The following is a 21886-nucleotide window of genomic DNA, read 5'->3' on the forward strand; positions in this document are numbered from 1 at the left end:
ACAATCCAGGAGGGCAGGTACAAATGTATTGTACCTGCTCTTTTAATGCCACCCTCTTAAATTACACAACAGATTTTATGGACCATGTGTTGACATCTAGAAAACAAGAGCAAATAAAAAGCAAAAAACCAACCCACACCATCACACATACAAGAAAGAAAAAAAAAATAAACAAAAAATCCCACATATACACACAAAAAACCTGGAAGTCTTACCAATTCAGAGGAAGATTAAGTCAATGCTACTTTCCTCATCACTTTGACAAGACTGTAAGCCTTCCCCAAACCTTCCCCAAAGCACTGCATTTAATTAGTTGTTCTTACTGTTGTTTTTGGTTTGCTGGACCTTTTTTCAGTTCTCAGATTTAAAAATAGCAGAAGTAGGAACAACCATTTTTCCAAACTTATCCTCAAAAGAAAAAATCTCAAATACAAACAAACAAAACCCAACAAAACAAATACAAAAACAAATAAACAAAAACAAAAACAAAACAAAACAACAAAACAAACACCTTGAAATAAACTGAAGATAGTGAAGAACTGAGATGATGAGTGAAATCTAAGCAGATCCAACAAAGTGAAAGGACTCCCTCTAAGTGATAATTTGCTGGGGATCTTGCAGCTTACGATGCTCCCTGGAGATCAGGAGGGCTGTATTTGTTTCAGGCATAATATGATTTCCTTTGCTGAAGCAAGTAAGCAGAACAAAAAAATAACAGTCTTACACATTTTTCTGTGGGAACATTTACTTCTCCATTTGCTGCTGTATCTTATGTTCCCCTGCCCACCATGAGTTTTCCCCCTTCTCTTATTTTGTTTATTGCCACCTTTTTCATCTAAAACAATTTTTGCTTCCTTTTGATGTACAATTCCATCTTTCCCTCCCACTCACTGTACCCCTTTCCCAAACTCCCATCATTTCCTGCCCCTCTAACATCTCTATCATCATCACAAACGATACCATTTGGGAAAAATCCAATGACTGGAAATAAAGCAAGAGTAGTACCTACTGAAGGAAATAAATATTTCAACCAAACGTAGTTGCATAGATTATTAACATTTTTATTTTCAAGGTTTCTTCATTCACTCATAAGTGGTCTAAACAATTTTAAATGCGCAAGTCTCTCTAACCCTACACATTAAGACAGCTTAAGTACAAGTGCAGATTTCCATAGGAATCAAGAACATGCTTCTTTACTTTGAACCTTCCTATATAACCTAAGAGATCCTACAGGATCCAGGTAAATGGGATGAATTGTTAAAATGGTGTCTTAGACAGAAATCTCTTGGGAGAGAGAGCTTTTATTCTTCTGTAAAGAAGCATGCATATTTAATGGTCTACATGAAGAAAAAAAAAGTGTTAAAAATAACAGGACAAGAGCTTTTGCTGAAATTCTGGCTGCACATAAATCGATACCAAGATTCCTATTGACTTCAGGTGGAGTGAAAGCTACAGACAGTGGAAGAAACAAAGCAACCCAAGGAAAATGAAGCACAAAGGAAAAAGCTATCTGAAACACTACAGGTTGCAACCACAAAGGCTTACATTGCCAGAAAACGGTGAAGAATTATAAGAATGTGAGACAAAACAGAAACAGAGTCTTTCATGTCTATTCTCTGTCACAGCAGACGCATCCAAGATAGAAATGCTTTTCAGAACACGTGTACGCTAGACAGGAAATGGGAAGACAAATGAAGAATAGAGATATCCAGCTGAGATTTACTGGACAAATTATCAGTATAGAAGCAAGCAAACAGCATGCTTACTAAATGAACTAATCAAAAAGTACTGGATGGGTTGTGGAGGTTATTTTGTACTTATATTTTTTTTAGAAGTACACTAAAGTAGAATGTAATAGTGGCAACTAATGACAGGAATGATTAATGTTTTTATTTATATTATAGTGGCACTCTATGACACCAACTGAGATCTGGGCTGCACTGTAAAAACACATTATATGACTCAATCTTTTTCACAAAGAGCTTAATGATGACCTAAAAATTGCATATAAAGTAAGCTCCTATTTTTGAATTAGTCACTGGCAAAAGAAAGAAAAAAAGACTGTAAGACTGAACAATTAAAGAGCATGAAAATCCATTTAAAAGTTGTTATTAATGCAGAGCAATTGAAAGAATACTCAGAAAACATGAATGCATATAAAAAGTCTGACTGCTAAGCGAGTTTTAACTAGAATGCTTATAATATCTGTAATGAAACCAGTTTCATTTATATTACTAAGAGAATATACTGAAGAGTTCAAAGATTATTGGCAAAAAAGAACTGTGATGCTGTATTTAAAGCAAATCTGATAAAATGGTAATTTTAGTAATCACCAATGTGTCAGTGAAAATGCTACCTTTTCAAAAGAGAGGAACTTTTGAAGTGAAATTAGGAAAAAAAACAAAACTTACTTATTCCAATCTCCTTTTGAGAAAATCTCAAAAAAGATTTTTAATATTTTTATTTCTTTTCTTTATATTAAAATTCAGATTATATCTCTGAATGCACTGATAATGTTAAAGCAGATTAAATCATATCCGGAGAGATATGAACTGTCCAGAAGTAAGGATAATTTTATTCAATCTGTTCAGAATACATCCACTCTCCATCATATTTGAAAAGTTCTGGTTGTCAGGCAAAGTCCCCGGTGACTAGAAAAAAAGAAATATCACTCCCATTTCTAAAAACTGAGAAAGTAAGACAGTGAACTACAGGCCAGTGAGCCTTGTGTCTGTGCCTGGGAAGATCATGGAGCTGATTTTCCAGGAAGGTATGCCAAGGCACACATGAGATGAGGAAGTGAACTGAGGCAGCCAAGATGGCTTCAAGATGGGCAGATTTTGCTTGACCAATCTGATGGCCTTCTACAATGGATTGACAATGTCAGTAGAAAATGGAAGGGCAACTGATGCTGGACTGCCTGGACTTCTAGAAGGCTTTTGGTATGGTCTTATACCACATCCTTATCTCTAAATTGCAGAAATATAGATTTGAAGGGTGGACTATTCAGTGGATAAATATTTAGTTGCATGGCCACAGACAGAGGGTTTTTGTTGGAGACCAGTCATGAGCAGTGCCCACTAGGGTTCTGCCTTGGGACAGGTGCTTCTCATCTATATGTACAGCTTAGACAATGGGATTGAGTGCACCCTCAGCAAGTCTGATTATGACACCAAGCTGAGTGTTACAGTTGATACAATACAAGAAAGAGATGCCATCCGGAAGGACCCGGACAGGCTTGAAAAGCGGGCCCATGTGATTCTAATAAAGTTCAACAAGGCCCAATACAAGATGAACTTGGGTTGAGGCAATCCTAGATATGTATACAGACTGGGAGAAGAACTGGAGAGCAGCCCAGCAGTGAAGGATTTAGGGGTTTTGGCAGATGAAAAGTTGGACATGAGTAAGTGGTGTACACTTGCAGCCTGGAAGGCCAGCAGTATCCTGACATGCATCAAAAGAGGGATGGCCAGCAGGGAGAGGGGGAGGATTGATTTCTCTACTCTGCCTTCATGATGCCTCATCTGGAGTACTACATACAGGTCTGGGGTCCCCAGCACAAAAATAAAGATGTTCAGCTGTTGGAGTGGATCCAGAAAAGGACCAGAAAGATGATGAGAGGGCTGGAACACTTCTCCTATGCAGAAAGGCTGAGGGAGTTGGGCCTGCACATCTTGAAGATGAGAAGGCTCCGGAAAGACCTCACTATGATCTTCCAGTAATGAAGGGGTCTTTATAAAGCAGGAGGATGATCGATTTTTTACATGGTCTGATAGTGATAGGACAAGGAGGAACAGTTTTAAACTAAAAGAGGGAAGATTTATGTTAGATGTTAGGAAGAAATTCTTTAGTCAGAGAGCAGTGAGGCACTGGCACAGGCTGCCCAGAGAAGCTGTGGGTACCCCAACCCTGTAGGCACTCAAGGCCTGTCAGGATAGGGTCCTGAGCAGCCTGAGCTGGTGGATGGCAACCCTGCCCATGTCAGGGAGTTGGAACTAGATGATCTTTAAGGTCTCTTCTAACCCAAGCCATTCTATTGCTTGGTAATGTCTGGATGAGGAGCTATGAGATACAGTTTAGTAGCTTGTGGTAGCAACGGTAGCGGAAGGACAGTTGGACTAGATGATCTTGTGGGTCCTTTCTAGCCCTGTGTTTCTATGATTCTGTGATTCTGTGATTCCATGATTTCCCTTCAGATTTATTTCTCTTTAAGTCCTTTTTTGTTTGTTTTATCAACTAGGAGAAATACATTGAATACTCTCAGTAATTTGATAAAATGTCAGAGTACTGTAATACACTGTTACGATCATTCAGCAGAGAGGGTGGTGAGACTGGAGGTGCCAATCCTGATCTTTTCAAGGGGGAGAGAAACAGAGTTTTTCTCCTTGATTCTTCAAGAATAGCCCTACTGAGTCAACACAAAGGTGTATTTAGCCTCACAATCCTGTCATGAATAAAAGCAGCAAGTTAAGTAGATAAAAATAATTTCCCAATTTGAGGTTCCTTTGGTTTCAGAAACCAAATGCTGTGTATCTCTTTGCTGTTACCTCTATGTACGTTTTACATAAAATGCATCAGCATAAGAAAGCAAACAAGATTACTGGCAGCAGAAAGAAGTGGTAGGCACTCCATATATTGAATTGTGGAGTGAAAATTAGTTTCTCTTGGTAGCAAGGTAGAAAGAATACCTACAAGATGAATAGGTATGGACTACATAGTTTAGACCTTAAGATCATTTTCAAAAAACAAAAGCACATAGAATTGTCATGAAATTCTGGTTGATGATGCTGTGCACTTATTTTAGATGGTGCTTTTTAGTTGCTGTGGATGCCTCCTCACATCCTTCCTTATCCCTTTCAGGAAAGTGCAGTAGTGCATCTACATGACAATTGTTAGATTCAGAGAACCACACCATGTCATTCTGATCACAGCTCCTTGTGTAACTAGGATACCACTCACGTACACACGGACTTTTCCTCTGCTGGCTTGTGGGTTGTGTGACAAAGGTGCACCACTGATATAATGAAAATTGCAGTACTTTTTCTGACCCTCTCAGTAGTCAGCTTGTTGTCCAGGCAAAAGTAGTGACTCACTCAGATGCTTTTTCCTTCTCTTAAAAAGAATAAATAAAGGCGTTTTTATCCACTTATTCAAATCCTCATATTTTAAGATTATATAAGCTGCTCCAAACTATATGGCATTAATCCTTGATTACAATTATAGCCGTACCAAGAAAAAGATTTCAGTATTGTTTCAGTTAGTGGCAAAATTTGTTTTCAGTACAAATACTTCAGCAGTTCCAGTGAGAATTGTGTCTTTTCACTTAAAAAATGTACTAAACTTCGTAACAGTTTTGTTTTTGTTATTATAATGACATAGCGTTTAGTAGCTGAACTGGAAAAAAAAGTGTTGTGTAGCTTGCCTGTGAGGTCTGCTGCAAATATTAGGATGGCCTACTAGGGCATATTGGGCCAGTTGGAGTGCTAGAGATTGCTACATTGAATTGCCACTGGATTTCCTAATGTCAAAAGTAGGGTTGTTATTTAGCCATTGTGAATAAAAGTTAAGATGATGACCTTTAGACATGTCTAAGAGATTTACAAGTCTACATCCTGTTTTCAAATACTGCTTATTGAGAGCCAGTGAACCAACTAATGATTGCCAAGGTAGGATGAGAACCTGCAGCATATCTCTTCTCCTTGATGCCAGCTAATGCACAGAGGGATCCCAAGGTTTCTGGAAAGTGGCTTCCCTTTCCAGTGATCCCACATCCATCAAGAGGTAAGGACATATCTGCCATTAGTTACAGCAGAATAAATAATGCAGCTGAAGGTCTATCACATGTCCTATGGGATGTCAACAATCCCTTTCAGGGCACCTTACCACTTGAAGTGGTCTTGGAAGGAGGGAGGCTTACGTACAGTTCTTTCACTAGCATTCAGGGTTTTTAAACATTACACAATAAAGATTGTTCTGACCATTAGGAACCAAAATTTGCTGAAGGCCTACTGAAATCCACCACAGGACAAAGATGTAATCTGGACAGGAAACTCTTGGGGAGAAACTACCTTCCCTCTCTTACCCCACAGCACGCAAAAGACAGTTTCATAGGCTCTGAAAGGGACTTGGTGTCTAAGAACCTGGAAGATTCATCCAATAGACTGACAAAAATTACCAAGTAGGAAGATGTCATTAGCTGCTCTGTACTCAACCATGGAGAACTTCAGTTAATTACACCATTTGTCTATCTACCTGCATTTGGGGACACTCCCATCTCTTTGTCTAAATCTTGGGATACCAAATTTATATTTGAACGGGGATTTTGGCTCTTATTCACCAAGAGGTACTTTAAAAAATATTGTCTAGGGGCATTGCACAAAGTAGTTCGAAACCTCAGTAAGAAACAGATTAAATTTACAATGAAGAGATGAGAAACTCAGAGGAAAAAAACTGCAGCTTTGGTGTAGTCTGAAAAACAACCCAGTGCAGATGTCTCTAGGGCTTCCATTTCTTCCATTTCTCTTAAACATGAAGATCAACATCTACAAGCCTTAGGCTAAAAAGGTGGTTTGGGAGGAAATGAAAAGGAGATACATGGAAAGTCTGAGAGTAGTGTGACATGCAGTGGTGTTATGGAAGCAAAATGGAAGAATTTAGAAATGAAACCACGAAGACAGAATGATCCACATTTCAAGTACAGATTCAAATATAGAAAAAATAGGTAACTTAATAAAAAGAAGGTGGTAATGGGCATTTTTCTGTCTTGGTCCTTTAAATAACTGAAGAAGCACTACATGATGGTTAAAACCCCCTGTAGAACTGAAATCAGAGGCTGTAGGTTGGTGGTATGAGAAAGGCAATACTTTATTTTGCTGATTATCCTGGAACAAAATATCTTGGTTGCGTAATTAATCCATGTCCTGAACATTTGACCCAAGTTTTTAGGGGTAATTCGCTTAGGTAAACTTCTAAATACCTGCAAGCAGATGGTAGCAGGAATTTCAATACCTGTACTTCATTAGTGTCTGGGCCAATAAACTGAAATGTTCTGGTCACAGAAATCCTCAGTTTTATACTGAGACTCATATAGAGAGTACATGTGTTCGAAGTGAGTGCACTTCCAGTCCACTATTTCTTCTTCATTCCCCATAAAACACATTGCTTCAGTTCTGACATTTATAACTAATACCAGGATCTACCCTTCTGCATTAAGACTGTCTACTCCAAACTAAGCATGTAGAAGTTGGACATCTGGTGCTGGTTCCCTGTGAGTCCTCTATGGGGAGCAGAGAATAAAAGGCATTGCCAAGGGATGATTCATCTCACTGGAAGTGTACTACCAGGTGGATCTGATGACTCATCATCTTGAAATACATATTTTTCTCTACTGGATGCACTAAAGGCCCAGAATGGTCAGTTCAGAGTTGGACATCTGACTTAGAACATGACACACTATTTTAAAAGTAATGTAATACCTGTGTTAAATGACTACAAAGCTGGAGCATTACGTTAGACTTTCAGATCCTACTGCAGAACAGCAGAGCTGATTTTAGTCACTCTGCAGAATTTAATAGAGCAGCCATCTATTTTGGACAATCATTATTTTCAGATTCATATTAAGTGTTATATTGTAGCTCATTATATAGGGTTGTGGGAAAACAATAGAAAAAGAGGCATAAAAACATTCCTCAGATATTCAAATACAAGAAAATTCTTGAAAAAAGGAAGCTCATTTCACAGTCTCCATGTTTAGCAATCTTAGGCATATACATGGGTAAAGCAAAACATCATCCATCTGTTCATAGCAACTTTGCAGAGAATTTTGAGAAGACATTAATGCTAATAATGGCCAATGTTTATGATGCTTATAAAATAACCAATGTGAAGCATCTGCAAAGCTCATAAAATTTGTTCTTATAAAATCCATGGCATGTAACACCTTTCTCTGAGCCTGTGCTTTTGCTGACCTTGTCCTCACAGGCCAGATCTGCCAGAAATTCTTCTTCCAGGCCATTGCTATGACTGCGTCACTCTGAGAATCATGTTTTGAAGCCAGACCTATTTCTGTTTCTGTACATTGAACATTCAGCACATTACAGGAACAAACCAGATAGCCAAACTGCAAGCTCCCACCTGAAACTACAGGGATCTCCATTTCCAAGTGACAGATGTTCCACAACAGTTGGTGACAAACGAGCTAATTTAGACAGATTTAACTAACATTCAGCCTGCTGACAATGGGGGATTATTTTGAATGCAAGCTAAAGAAGGTATTTCTGAATACTAGGGCTGGCTGTTGCACACAGAAATGCAGAGGCCCTGATGTGAATTGAACAGCATGGCCATGCATGGTGCATGTATCTTACCTCCTCACACTGTCTTTCAGTAGCTGAGATAGAGGACATTGACTAGCAGATTACTGAGCAAATTAGCTGTTTTTAAAAATTTACTCACTGAACATATGTCCACAGAAATCAAGTGCCTTTGTCCCATATTCTTCCTCCCTAAGTTCAGGAGTCTAAACTCTTTAGGTTGGGAGACAACGCTCTCTGTCATCTAGGCAAAAAAAGGTTTTCCTAATCGAGGAATCTTGGGCAAGACCATCTAAACTTCTGCCCTTGGCCATAACTTCTGTGGGAACCAAGGGACCAGAAAAATAGTGCGGAAAAGCTTTTAGGGTTTTTGTATTTATAGAAAGACGAGATTTATGTATTTATAGAAAGATTCAGAAATTGCAATGCTTCAACTGTGTTGTTCTCCATCTGGTAAATTCTCTCAGTTTTTGTTTTTAATTTCCATACTAGTTCCAGTCTCCACTTGAGTATCTTTAAGCTTCTTGCTTGAGCAGCATCATGTAATTTCACAATGTGGCAGTTAGATGAAGGAGATGGACCCAAAGATATTGTAGAGACAAGTTAAAAACAGCAACAATTAAATTTCTTTTTCTTGCCTTTTTTTTTAATTTTTTTTTTCTTTTTTCTTTTTTTCTCTTTCTTCTATCTCTTCTTTTTATTCTATCCCTTTGAAGAACACTTTTAGGCAAGTATCCTGATTGCTTTTTTATGAAGGAATCCCATTAAGGCAACTTCATTGATTATATTTCTGTTCTAAGGAAATAGCTGCCAGCACTAAATATTTAAGACCGTTTATCTGCCAAATTAATACTGGCATTGTATCAGCTGAGTAGTCCTGATGCCAGAAGCAGCACAGCAAATTCTTCTACTGTGGGAGTGGCCTGGTACACTGTGAATATATTCCTAAAAGTTGCTGAATCCTATTGCCTTTTACCTAAACCCAGGCTAAAAATACAACCTAATTGTCCTCTATTCTGTAACTGGCCTAGTTAACTAGCTGCATCTCATAGGTTACAAATCACTTCACAAAGGCACAGTCTTTTTTAGAGCAGTGAGGCTTCTGTCTGGTTTGTTCCTGAAGTGTTAGGTCTACGTAACTGTAGACATTATGCATAGAGCATGTTTTTGTCTGTTAATAAAAGAACTACTGAAACTTTGCTCACCTTGAGAAATAAGCTCTTAGGAATGGTCCTTGTTCCTCCAAATTGCCATAGAGTATGAAATAGGATATGAAGTAGAATATGACTGCATTGCAACTACTTACCCCCAAGCAAACAAACAAACAAACAAACAAACCACCACCACCATCACTACAACACCACTGGACAAAAAGAAGTTACTTACATTGAGTCAGGATCCCTGTTAAGGCATTTTTAAAACTCTCCTTGGCTTGCTCCATCTCTTGCTCGTGAGCGGCCTTTTCATTCATGAGACGGCGAACGTGGCTGTTTGCAGACTGCACCATTGAATAGAACTGGTTTGCAGAGCGACGATTCACCTCGCCTCGCTCAATCCAGGTTAGCAGCACTGTGATGGCCTCTGAAAACTTGCTATCATCTAGAACAATAAAAGCACAGGTTTTAAACTGCAAGTATAAATACCCTGCCAAGGACATGCTTTCTGCACTGTGTTGCATTAAAATCACTATAAATCATGCTCGTGGTACACCATTTGGTGCAACTTTTGGGTCCCTTGTTCTAACAGATGAAGGAAGCAAGCTCTACCTTATGTAGCTCCAGAAATCTGCCTTCAGAACCTGTTTTCTGCTCATTTTAATAGCCTTCTCGCAGTAAAAAGCAGCCTCCACCCTCCACGGCTTGACTCCTCTCTTTTGCAACAGCTCTCTTAAGCTGTTCAGCAATTTGAAATGACCTTAGAGTAGAGTGAGACATTTATGTTACCAGATCCACTGAAGAAATGAAATTTGTCCTCATTAATCAGCGTGGTCAAACGCTCAGTCTGGGAGCCTGTGTTCAGCCCTACTTTTGTCAACAGATTTCACTAACATCACATTCTTAATTAATGAACAATAACTAATCTGAACAATTCCTGCTTGAAGCACTGATTAATTACAAGGAACTGCTCTGAACAGATGATGCGTCTGTATTTGTTTTGTATTTTGCGTTTGTCTGTGTTTCATTTAAAATATTTTTCTTAAAGCAGTCCAAATGAATCCAGACACATACGTGGAGTACTTCTTTTGGATTACCATTCAGGTAAATGAAGTTATATGTCTCTGCAAGAAGATCAAGAAAACCTAGTGGTTAGATTTCATGCACTCTCTCCCCAAGTAATCTTATTTCCTCTGACAGTGCTCTCAGCTTTGTCAGAAGACTCTTAACGTGGCATCCATTACACTTCCGGCTTCATCGGGGTTAAGAAGACACATTTCTTTTTAAGTTCAATTTAGGCTGAACTGCAAGAAAATGTTATTACAACAAAGTGTCTTCCTGTGGAAGCATTTCTGTGCAATTTGATCTTGCTTTTTCCATAGATTTTTATTCTATACAACTTCAATTTCCCAATAAATCATTTTAAACAGCTTGTCTGGTCCTTGCTGTTTAGATTTCTTCATGCATTTTACATGGCAGGTATACTTTTCTGAAAGAAAAAGCATGCTGTTATGGTATAGAGAAGTAGCGTGATTATAACCAAAAGACAATTAAAATGAAAACTAGAAGATAGTAAGACCAGCCAAAAGACATTTAAAATGAAAATTGGACAATATTAAAACCTACCAAAAGACATTTAAAATGAAAATTGGAAGATATTAAAACCGACTGACTTGTGTTGGAGGATACAGAAATGTGGAACATTGTAGGACTCTGCATTCTATGTGCAAAGAATAATGAAATACTAATACTCAAGTGATGATTTGGGCTTTTATTTTCAATCAGCAATCACTGCCCTAAAAGGCAAGGAGCCTGAAGTGCAGAGAGGACAAGTGACACGCTCTGTGCCCACAGCTCTGCAAAGAATAGATTTTACATTGCCTGATCTTTAGCATCTTATTAACTAAAACATGCTTTCAGCTACAGCAATGGGATTTGCTTGCCACAGCTGGATAGGCATGTTCACTCAAGATGCCTGAAAAAAAACCCTGCAAAATAAGAGCATCATAACATCCTATCTCTGCATGATGTCTTTTTATGCTAACGTGATTAATCGTCATCATCATTCATTAAATAATTGTCTGTGAGAAGGAAAAGACAGTCAGGTATCATTATTTTCCATATTGTTCCCTTTCATTAGTCTCCACTTTCTAGTTTTTCTGGCTGCAAACAAGGCAGGTATGTATTAATAGTCCCTGATGAGTGAATTAGCTGAATACAGGCCTCAAAAAAAAAAAAAAAAAAAAAATGAAACTTGTGTAAAGCCTCTTCACACAAACAAGCAAAAAATCTTTAAACTTGGATAAAATCTTCAGCCTGCTGAAATGCATTGGAATTGGATGTCACAGATCCAGTATAGCCAAGAACTCATTCCTAGAACGTAATGTTTATTGTAATTACAATAGTCAATAAAAATAACCTGTAAGGGCTGTGGGGAATGCTAGTATGCAATTTCTAACAATCTGTGGAGTCAGGTCATTCTGAGGATGTTAACACTGAGGACGTGGCTGGCCGTGAGAAGAGAATAATGACACAAATCTTCTTTTCTCTTGTAGACGTCATTATCTGTTTCATTCCGTGTAATTTATCACCCAACACCAAAGTACCATTATGAATAAATTATCCTGTTCTATCTAGGTCAAAACACAAACAACAAAGTTGGGACTACCTCTGAAGAAGTACACCAGTGATGAAACAGTGTGCACAACTGGGCAAAAATGCTTCATGGAGCTGCATCAGGAAAATCAGATCCACAGAGCCATTTTCCCTTTTTCTTACTTTAATCTCTCCACAGTACATGGCCTCATGTTGTTTTGCTTCAGAATCTGCATGAAATGAAAACACTACTCCTTTTGTTTTGTTTTCATCGGGAACAGTTGGTATGTACAAGAGATGTTCTTAAACATGCCATCCGTCTGTCAGATAGATTCAACCCATTTAAAAGGACATGCTGAAAGCCTGTTTTAACTTACTATTCTGCCAGAGAGCTGCAGAGGTCTGTGGGCCTGTTACAGTTAATTCATGGCTATGTACTATCAGGAATAAAAAACTAGCAATGGTAAACATCAGAATCTTCATTGATTACATAATTAGAAGATGCATTAAAAAATGCCAGAGGGTAATATATTCACAACAGGAGCACATTAGTTAGTAAAATCTTCTCTCTACTGATTCAAAATTTCCTTATTTTATCTTCTAGAACTAGAGAAGTTTGAAGTATTTTTCTATTCCAAACCCAAATGCTCAGTGGCTGGCACAAGGTAACTCACCGCGAATTAATTTTCTTCATCCAGAATGCGGTGACTCTTTCTGAGCAATCAGAGATTCACTTGGAAAATCAGATTTTTATACCGGATTGTTCATTTATATTTTATTTAGTAGATAAATAGCAGAAGAAATACAGCAATGGAATCTAATTTAAGCAGAGCATGAACTGTCATGATTGCAGCCATTCATTAAAAACATAAAACAAACCTCCTAATTCTTTTCAAAATTATTCCCTTGAGGTAAGATGCACATAAATATACACTGTTTAAAAACATACTCTTAAAATAAATTCCTTTATGTAAGACATTTTCATATGTAATTGTTCCTTAAAAATGAGTACACGGTGGATTATTTCTTGCACTTAAATCTTTTCTCCTCCAAATTAGAGCATGCTTTAAGAAAGTAAGGTAGAAACCATCTCCTTCATGTCAGCCTCTGAGTTTGTAGCCCAAGGCTCCTTGCACAGTTAATGGAAATAAATGGACATTTCTTGGGCATGCTTCGTCAGTTCTCCTCCAGCTGTCTACTTGAAGGTGAGGTGAACTGAGCCCCAAAAGTCCATGCTTTCCTCAATCAGCTGCAAAAGGAGCCTGAGGTGACCTGCTCAAATACAGCCATCTCTGCAAGAGTCATCAACATTTGGTCCAAGGAATTCCAACTATTATACAAGCACAGCAGCTGCAGAACACCTACACAGCATTTGTGTACGTGTGTTGGGTTTTCGAGTTACACTGTAAGCTGTGATGCATGCTGTGTCTTTTCATATACCCATCTACTGAGGACGGCTGGCTGGGTGTCTGTCACTAGAGACTTCCAGGTGCTGCTAGACTCAATCACATGCCTCTAGAGATAAGATATTTCAAATTCCTCTTATGTCAACTGAAGATATTTGGCACTTAAATCCTAGCTCACAACTTAGATGCAATGCAATATAAAGAGAAGAAAATGCATCCCTAGAGCTGTCTGGGAAATTGTCATAGGGGATATTTATATATAAAGAGGAACAATTTATTGACAAATGTTTTGCATTTTTCTGCCCACAATCTGACCACCTGAAAGCAACACCAAATGACATCAAATTCCTTATAGAAAAAAGCTATGACATGAATTGCTAACAAATAGCAAACTGGGAAAAGGCATTGGAAACAATGATGTTACTCTCAGTTTATGGAGTTTCCGTGGTGTAAGGGCAGAACTCAGTTCATAGTAATCAGAAATGCTGTGACTCTCAATGTTGAGCACATCCATAATGTTGCTTTCACTACAGAGATTATGGTTTCTAAGGCCTTAGCTGATAGACAGGCTAGTTCATCACTCTGAAACTACTCAACCAATCTTAATATTTTAACATGCATAAATATATCTCAAATATATCCAGCTTTATGTTTTTGAACTTTGAGAGTGACATTATACGCTGAATTTTTACTTAGGGCAACGCCAAACACTAGGGCTTCAATTTCTTTTAGCTTTGTTAGTACCACAGAATCTTTTGAGTTGGAAGAGACTTTTAAAAGTCCTCTAATCCAACTCCCCTGCAATGAACAGAGACACCTACAGCTAAATCAGGTTTCTCAGAGCCCCATCCAGCCTGACCTTTGGTGTTTCCAGAGACAGTGAGGGCATCTACCACCTTCCTGGGCAACCTGTGCCAGTGCCTCATCACCTTTTCCATAAAAAGCTTTTTCCTTATACACAGTCTAAATCTCCCTTTTTTTAATCTGAAACAATTTTGCCCTGTCCTATTACAACAGCCCTGCTAAAAAGTCTGTCCCTTTCTTTCTTACAGCCCTCCTTTAGATACTGAAAAGCTGCTCTCAGGTCTCCCCAGAGCCTTCTCTTCTCCAGGCTGAACAGCCTCAGCTCTCTCAGCCTGTCCTCATAGGAGTGGTGTTTCATCCCTTGGATTATTTTGGTGGCCCTTCTCTTGATGCACTCCAACAGGTCCGTGTCTCTCCTGTTCTGAGAACTTTACATCTGGATATGTTCCCATCCTGGAGCTGCCCATCTCATCACAGCCCACTACCAGAATTTCAAACTGAGCCCAGTCCTGCTATCACAAATTGGACAGAGGCGAGCCAGGAGACTCCTTCACTCCATATAACTGCATGGGAAGATGTCTGACCAAGGCTAGTCTGACTTCTTTTGTTGGCCTATAACTAAGACTTCTCAATGGCAAGTGATGAATTCAAAATAGAAAAAACAGTAAATCCCAGTGGGTGGCTGAAGTGGGTGAATCAGGTCAGAGAAAAGGTGCAGTAAAGCCATTCATCAGCAAGTCCAACCAGATCCTCTGTACAGCAGGAGCAACGTGCTTTTCAGCCACAGCGCCAACTTATTTTTCTCTTGGCTTAAAAGCTTCTCCTGCACTGACCTAGAAACACAACTCTCCAGTCTGCTACCTCACTTTCTTTATTTTTTTTTTTTCTTCCCTGCTCAAATACTTTATATAACTGTGTCATGCACCACACATATCAGTCTGGTACTTTTGAGATTAATAACATTTTTAACCCAATGGCACTGTATAATAAGTGAGAATCTGGGAATACAAATTCTTACTGCTGAAGGGTTATTTTAAAGAAAGATTAATCATCCACCTTACTATATCTTAAATAGCCTTAACTGTATGCTTTTCCTGAGAAACACTTGCTGTTATATAATACATGACTAGCTAAATTGACAAAAATATACATTTACTAAAAGATATCTTAAAAAAAAAATAAAAATCACTTGCCCCTGCATCATCAAATTCCTTCTTCCAAATTCAGAGAAGATTCTTCCATAGGTGGGTTTTGCATGAGACACAGTGATCCATTATTTTATCCTGCAGATGCCATTATTGCCAATAAGAAGTAATTATGAAGGTACTGAGTTTCCTTCCTACTTCTGAAAAATCACATTGCAAACTTTCAGATCAGCAAGCTGCAATTTGCCAGTTCATAGTAATTAACTCAAGCAATTTTGCAGTGCTGCACATTTAATCAAGTGGGTTCGTACAAAAACCTTAACATTTGCATTGATACAATATAGATTAGGTGGGGGAGAGTGATTTTGGTAATAAACTTAACAGTGAATGCATTTCTTCTGGGCTGATGGAGTAAGGTGCCCAGGGAAGTGGGTTATCAGGGCAGTGACAGCTGAACACACCTTTCACTCTTTTGCCAGAGAGAGAACCAGCCTTGCAACATGCGTGCTCACAGCCCCTGCGTGAGGCACTTGGAGCCAGATGTACAGTGCCACAGCAGATGTCAGCAGCATATGGAAGAAGGACGAAGAAGATGATGATCTGAAAAATGAGGAGGCTACGCAAACAGATCTGATGCTAAAGGCTCAGAGCGTGTCTATTGTAGGTCTCTGCCTTGATATACCACCGATAAAAAAAAGATTGTGCTAAAAAAAGGCCCATAGCCTTTCAGCAGTAATTAAACCTGGAACACGTTGGATTTGTTAGGAGGAGCTTTGCCTCCCCCCACACTCGCCTGGCACTGAGCTACACCCTGTGGTGTTGTGTGAGAGCTGCCCCTGTGGATAAATCACTGTCGGTAGCGCTGCCCAAATCTGGCTCTAAAGTAGAGCCCGAGAACGACAGCAGCACAGTTCTCCTCTCAGGGAAACCTCCCATTTCCCAAGCAATTAAATGCTGTTTATATTTCAAACGATGTGCATGGGCTGAGATTGTCAGGCTTGATGTTACCTGAATCTTGCACAAGATGCATCCCCAGTTAGTTCACTCTACTGTAACTGCCATCTATTTATTTAAATTTCCAATCTGTTCTCTCTTCAGGGGATAATACAGTGCCTGGCAAAGCAGCAGCTTCTCAATTTTTCAAATTATATATTTTTTTTAATGGAAATCCACATGAATAACTTTCCTGTGCTCATAAAGAGACAGTGTACTTAAAAGGGAGGTAAATACCTGAGTACTGTACATGACTTGCAGGTACTTCTCTTTTTCTCAAAATGTTTAAAAATATATATTGAGATATGAAGAGATGTCTATATCAGATGGTGGAACTATTTAACTATATGCAGCAAATAAGACAGATGTAGTATTTTGAAGGAATATTTTTAAAGGTAAAAAGTGATTTCTGAAGATGATTGAGATATGCTCGAATTAAGAATACCACAATGTTTAAAACTCGGCATGGAAGCACAAATGGCATAAGCACACAGCAAAAATGACTTTTTTTTTTTCCCCAAACCACAGCATTCCATTTGAAGATGAAAGATTCACCTGTCTCTGGTTGTGTGATGCTCTGGATGACACGTTCTTCTGCCATTTATGAAGCATCCAGGAAAACAGATGAGAAAGTATACAAATTTGATCCCAAATATCTACTGCCACATCTCACTGTGTAGTAATAACACAGTGTAACTCATGAATCAAAATAAGAAACATGCAGAAAACAAGAAAGCTGCAACAAAGCAGGAGAAAAGAGGGTTGCATTTTCGTAATGTAAGAACAAAAGACGTCATATTTTGCTGGCTTTGTTGGCATGGAAAGGACTGTTCTCAAAGGCCTTCAAAGGTAGATAATTGCTATTTACAGTCACATTTCACTGTAAAATACTTCAGTTTACCAGACTTCACATTATGAAATTCTTGAGATAATTCATTAAAGAAACACAGACTTATATCCAAGCCTGGAGGATCTCAGGAAGTGAGGTAGAACTTTCATTAGTCTGAGTTACGCTTACTTTTAACTTATTCCTTGGCAATCATATGATAGTCCATTGAAACTACTTGCAATCCCATGTCATATTTTGGAATATTTAACTCAAAATGCAAAGTTGAAGAGCACCTTTTGAAAAAGTCAAAATTTCCTTTGCATTTTAAACAATTGGTGCTATTTTATTTATTTTATTTTATTTTATTTTTTTCTCCTTCAAGTCCATTTTAGTTTAAAAGTTAAAAAAAAAATCTACAAAACCTAGCAAAAAATAACTTCTCATGCAAAATAATAGCAGTTTTATTTTCCTAACTAGCTTGCGAACATGAAATAAATGGCATAGACTTAGAACTAATAAGCACAGCCCTGGTACGAACAGGAGCTTCCTCATGTTACCTACCTAGTCTGACTGCTGGAGCTCATTTCATTCTGACAATCCAGTTTCAGTTTTCTTTTGCCTTGTGCTAAATCTGCTGTGACTAATGAAGAAAGCTTGCAAACATTGTCTGGGAGTGCATTAAACACATTTAAATAAAATATTTTCTGACAAATCATCTTCCCAATGCAGTAAATGTCCTCTTTCTATGAACTATCATCTCCTTGGCTTCTCCCTCTTTTGGCTCTGGCGGTGACCAACAGAGAACATAACTCCCAAATTATCAATGCAGAGCAGCTCAAAAAGCATTTAATCAATGAGAGTTAGTAGTGTGGGCCTAAATTTTTAGAGGTACTGGCTCAGATTCATGAGACCTATCCCCAAAATGCTGGCAATATGTCACTGCCACACAGTGAAAAGTGGCAATGGCAAAATGTAATAGGTGGATAGGGAAATAAACAACACTGTATACATTTAGAGAAAAGAAAAGTGAATATACTCTTGGCTATAAGCTACAGAGAAAATGTTCGCACTGCCATCAAGGAAATAGTTATGAAGGATTGCATTTGCAGGACCCTGAAGACCTTAGTGGAGGAAGAAGAAAAAAAAAAAAAAAAGAAAGGCGAAGAAAAAAAAAGAAACAGAAAAGTAAAAATATTGCCATTAAACATCACAGTCTGACGCAGTTTAAAATGGGAAGTGGTGATGAATTGTACTGACTCACAGTCCTTATTATTAGTTTCAACAATTTATCCAACAAAAAATAAAGCAAGTGCTCAAACCAAGTTCTTTCCACAAATACGGGATACGGGATAGTCCGCAGACAGCGGATAGTAAGTCATAACCCCTGAGGCTTTTGCAGATGTGCATGGCCTCACATGCAATGGATGTATCCCACCTCCCAGTCCCAGTCACCAGGAAGTGTAGTTTGAGAATCCAGCTGCTACTTCATGCTTGTAGAGATGAAGCTTCGTGCTTGTAGAGACTAACGGTGAAATTTTATAATGAACTTCTGTTTCCATTGAGCATAAAAGAGCCCTCTCCACCCTATCACCCACTTGTCTCCACGGCAGTGACAGCCATAGCAGGTGGCTTTAGCGCATGAAATATAGAGGAATATGCTGGCAATACTAAGGTGAGAACTTCCAGCCAAGTCTGGTATGCAAAAACAATGACTTCTTTAAGTCTGCTTCTGCAGTTTGTGGAAGGTGAAAAAAGATACTGTCACTTCTGCTACAGAACCAATAAATATCTAAAGATTACAACGGGAGACTGTCTGATAAGTCTAGTTCATCTCAGCTCACTGTTACATTTCTTTGCCATCAAGAATTTCCAAGGTTATTTTGACAACAAAACTTCCTTGGACTCAAACCAAGTTGTCTACATCTGTGATTGCAGAGCAGTGTCTTGGGATGACAGATGTTCAGCTATTTGGCATGCTTTTCAGCTTGTGTTGCTCGGTGAAGTTCTGGAGGCACTGCAGGAGCTGAAACCAGCACTTTGAGGACCTGCAGCTCTACCTCGTGAGTCAGCAGCAGAGCTCAGGACTCTTTTGAGGCAGGTATCATGGGGAGGTCATGACTTAAGAAAACAACTGCAGGGCATCTACTCAGCAACCACACTTTCAAGGCAAATCCTGTCAAGAACAGATATATTTTGATCCTCTTCTGTAGGATGCATTGTTCAGACTTTGCAGCAATGCAGATATGGTGTCACTCAGAGAACAGATATACTGACACCAAATTTTACAAACATGTGCATATGCAAATGTATGTATGTATGCATAAATATGTCGCCCATTAGTTTCACTGAAGTCCACATATAAATTCTGAATATGTGATGACAGGAACTGCCCCTTCTCACAATGAAAGATGTATTTTTTGTGCAGTTGTACCTTTATTTTTAGGGTGTCACATAGTACTCATGGTGAGTCTATGTTGCCCAAGGAAGACCCTAATGTCCTACTCTCACCCTCACAGATACTGGCCAAGATGTCATTGGAAAAATTAAGCAGAGTGTAGGACTCAGAAGTATAATGACTGGACCCCATCTTTACTTCCTAGATAACCTAGTACAATAGACAACCAATTGAGAACGGAGGGTTTGTTTTCACGTTTTCCATCCCCAACAACCTGTACAGGTACAGAACTGGTTACCTCAATCTTGCTAAAGGGTAATGGTTAATTAACTAAGTTCTGAAAACTGCAAGATATTGTTCTGGTGGATTTTAATGCTTTTTAATACATATAAAATAAACTTACCATTTTGAATTTTCAATTTCTTGTATTTATTTGTTCTGGTCAACTGTCCTTCAAAGAACCAAAGCCCAAAAAGCTTGAAATAAGTTTTAATTAAGCATGGAAGCTTCCCAGACTGAAAAGAAAACCCCTTCTAAATATAGACATCTCAAACATCTTGCAGAAATCCACATTTCCTTACCCCAAGCAATGGCTAGCCATACGGAAGAAATTGCCCAGACTTCTTGCATTTTCTGGCTTAGCTCAGGAAACCTCTAGGCCTTACTACATTAAGAAAAACTTCCGTGTAAAAGATGAACTCCTAAAATATTCTATTGAAAACAGATCTGGGAACAGATGAATCTAAAACTACTGTATTGTATAAGCTCTGAAGGAGCTGGACTGGAAGCTATGTAAGAAATAAAAAAATCTTATACTTGGGCTTCATTCTTCTTTTACTCTTCGCCTGTCAATTTATCTGCATTATTTTAACAATCTTCCAGTTATTTCAAGAGGTATTTAATAGAGGCATGTATGCATCCAGAATATTAGTTATCCAAACTAGCAACCAACTGATGTAACAGTGACTAATGCAGTACTCAAAGAGACAGTAGGGTGCATCTCTGCTCCGTGCTTCAAGGACGCAACAACTTCGCACCATTCTCCAGCAGCTTCCCAAACATGTTTCAAAGTTAGAACACAGACCAGCATGTTGACAGCTAGATAGCTTACATCTAATCTGGGTAATTCTGAAATAGTGGCAAGAATGACAGTTTCTTGTGACTTGGCTGGCACATAGCAGGTAACGTGTTTGACCACCACGTGGGGAAAGAATGCAAAGCACAGATGCTAAACACTGAATGAAAACCAACACAAAGTCTAAGAGGTACAAGGAGTTGTTTACTTGACTTTTTAAATTATTTCTTTGGTATGAATATTTTTACTTCTTTGCTTCTTCATTTGTATGTTAACTTTTAAAGGTGGCAATCTTCAGTTTTGAAAAATAGAAAGTCATTGAGTGCACCCAGAAGAAGTAAACAAGCAAGGAAACACATAACAAAACAATACATTATCTTACACATGTAATTCCCTAAAGAGGGAATGAAAGAATGGATGGTGTGTGTCAGAGATAAGTTGTGCCACTGCATCTGAAGGGTGTGTTAGAATTCAGCTCACGAGAGCAATTGAAAAACTAGGAATTTGGACAGTCACATGCATGTAATATAACAAAATATCACTGCTGAAATAAAAGTATTCTAAGAATCAGGCCCTTAGTATGGAAGATGTCTGTAACAGGTTGTCTTATGAGAACACTTCCAGAGCACACAATGACATCAACTGAGCAGAAAAAAAAACCAACCAACAAAGCACTGTGTAGTTTTCTATAAGTTGTGTTCCATCTGTTAAAGCACAGCTAGATAGACAGATACCCTACATTTCTAGCAGGTGGATGAGTATCATTATGACTGGCATAAAAATGGCAGAGGAATTAGGGGAAGGTTAACAGGGCAAGTAATGAAATACATCAGAGAGAAATCATCTCCCATGTTCTGACGTCTGGATGGCCCCTGCTCCTAAGGAATAATGCACTGCAAAGTATCAAATGCTGCTTACCTTTCAATTTTTCAGCCAGCAAAGCAGCTTCGTGTTCAGAATAATGCATTATTGCTGGAGGAGAAGGAGGGCGCAGTCTGTCTTCTTCCATTTTACGTCTGTGGCGTTCTTCTCGGGCCAGCATTCTTTGTTTGCATTCCCATTCATAAAAGTCATCTCTTGCCTGAGCAAAATCAACATGAAGGCGGCCTGAATCCTTTTTGTCTGTGCTAGATCCTAATCTCATGCGGTAACCTGAAATCAACAAGCAGAACTAACTG

The 21886-nt window shown here is 38.6% G+C and overlaps 1 protein-coding gene across 9 annotated transcripts in view; it reads right to left on the bottom strand.

The window, feature by feature from the left end:
* ENOX1 (ecto-NOX disulfide-thiol exchanger 1) overlaps positions 1-21886 on the bottom strand; it is a 365454-nt gene that overhangs the window by 71613 nt on the left and 271955 nt on the right. For all 9 annotated transcript variants that reach the window (XM_052664577.1, XM_052664568.1, XM_052664573.1 and 6 more), the window contains 2 exons: positions 21627-21860; positions 9699-9911 (listed from right to left, as the gene is read on the bottom strand). In XM_052664577.1, the coding sequence (XP_052520537.1) occupies positions 9699-9911; positions 21627-21860 (447 nt within the window). The remainder of the gene's footprint in view (positions 1-9698; positions 9912-21626; positions 21861-21886) is intronic.

Source organism: Tympanuchus pallidicinctus, unplaced genomic scaffold, assembly GCF_026119805.1.
Source record: "Tympanuchus pallidicinctus isolate F22 unplaced genomic scaffold, pur_lepc_1.0 scaffold6, whole genome shotgun sequence".
Classification (NCBI taxonomy): domain Eukaryota; kingdom Metazoa; phylum Chordata; class Aves; order Galliformes; family Phasianidae; genus Tympanuchus; species Tympanuchus pallidicinctus.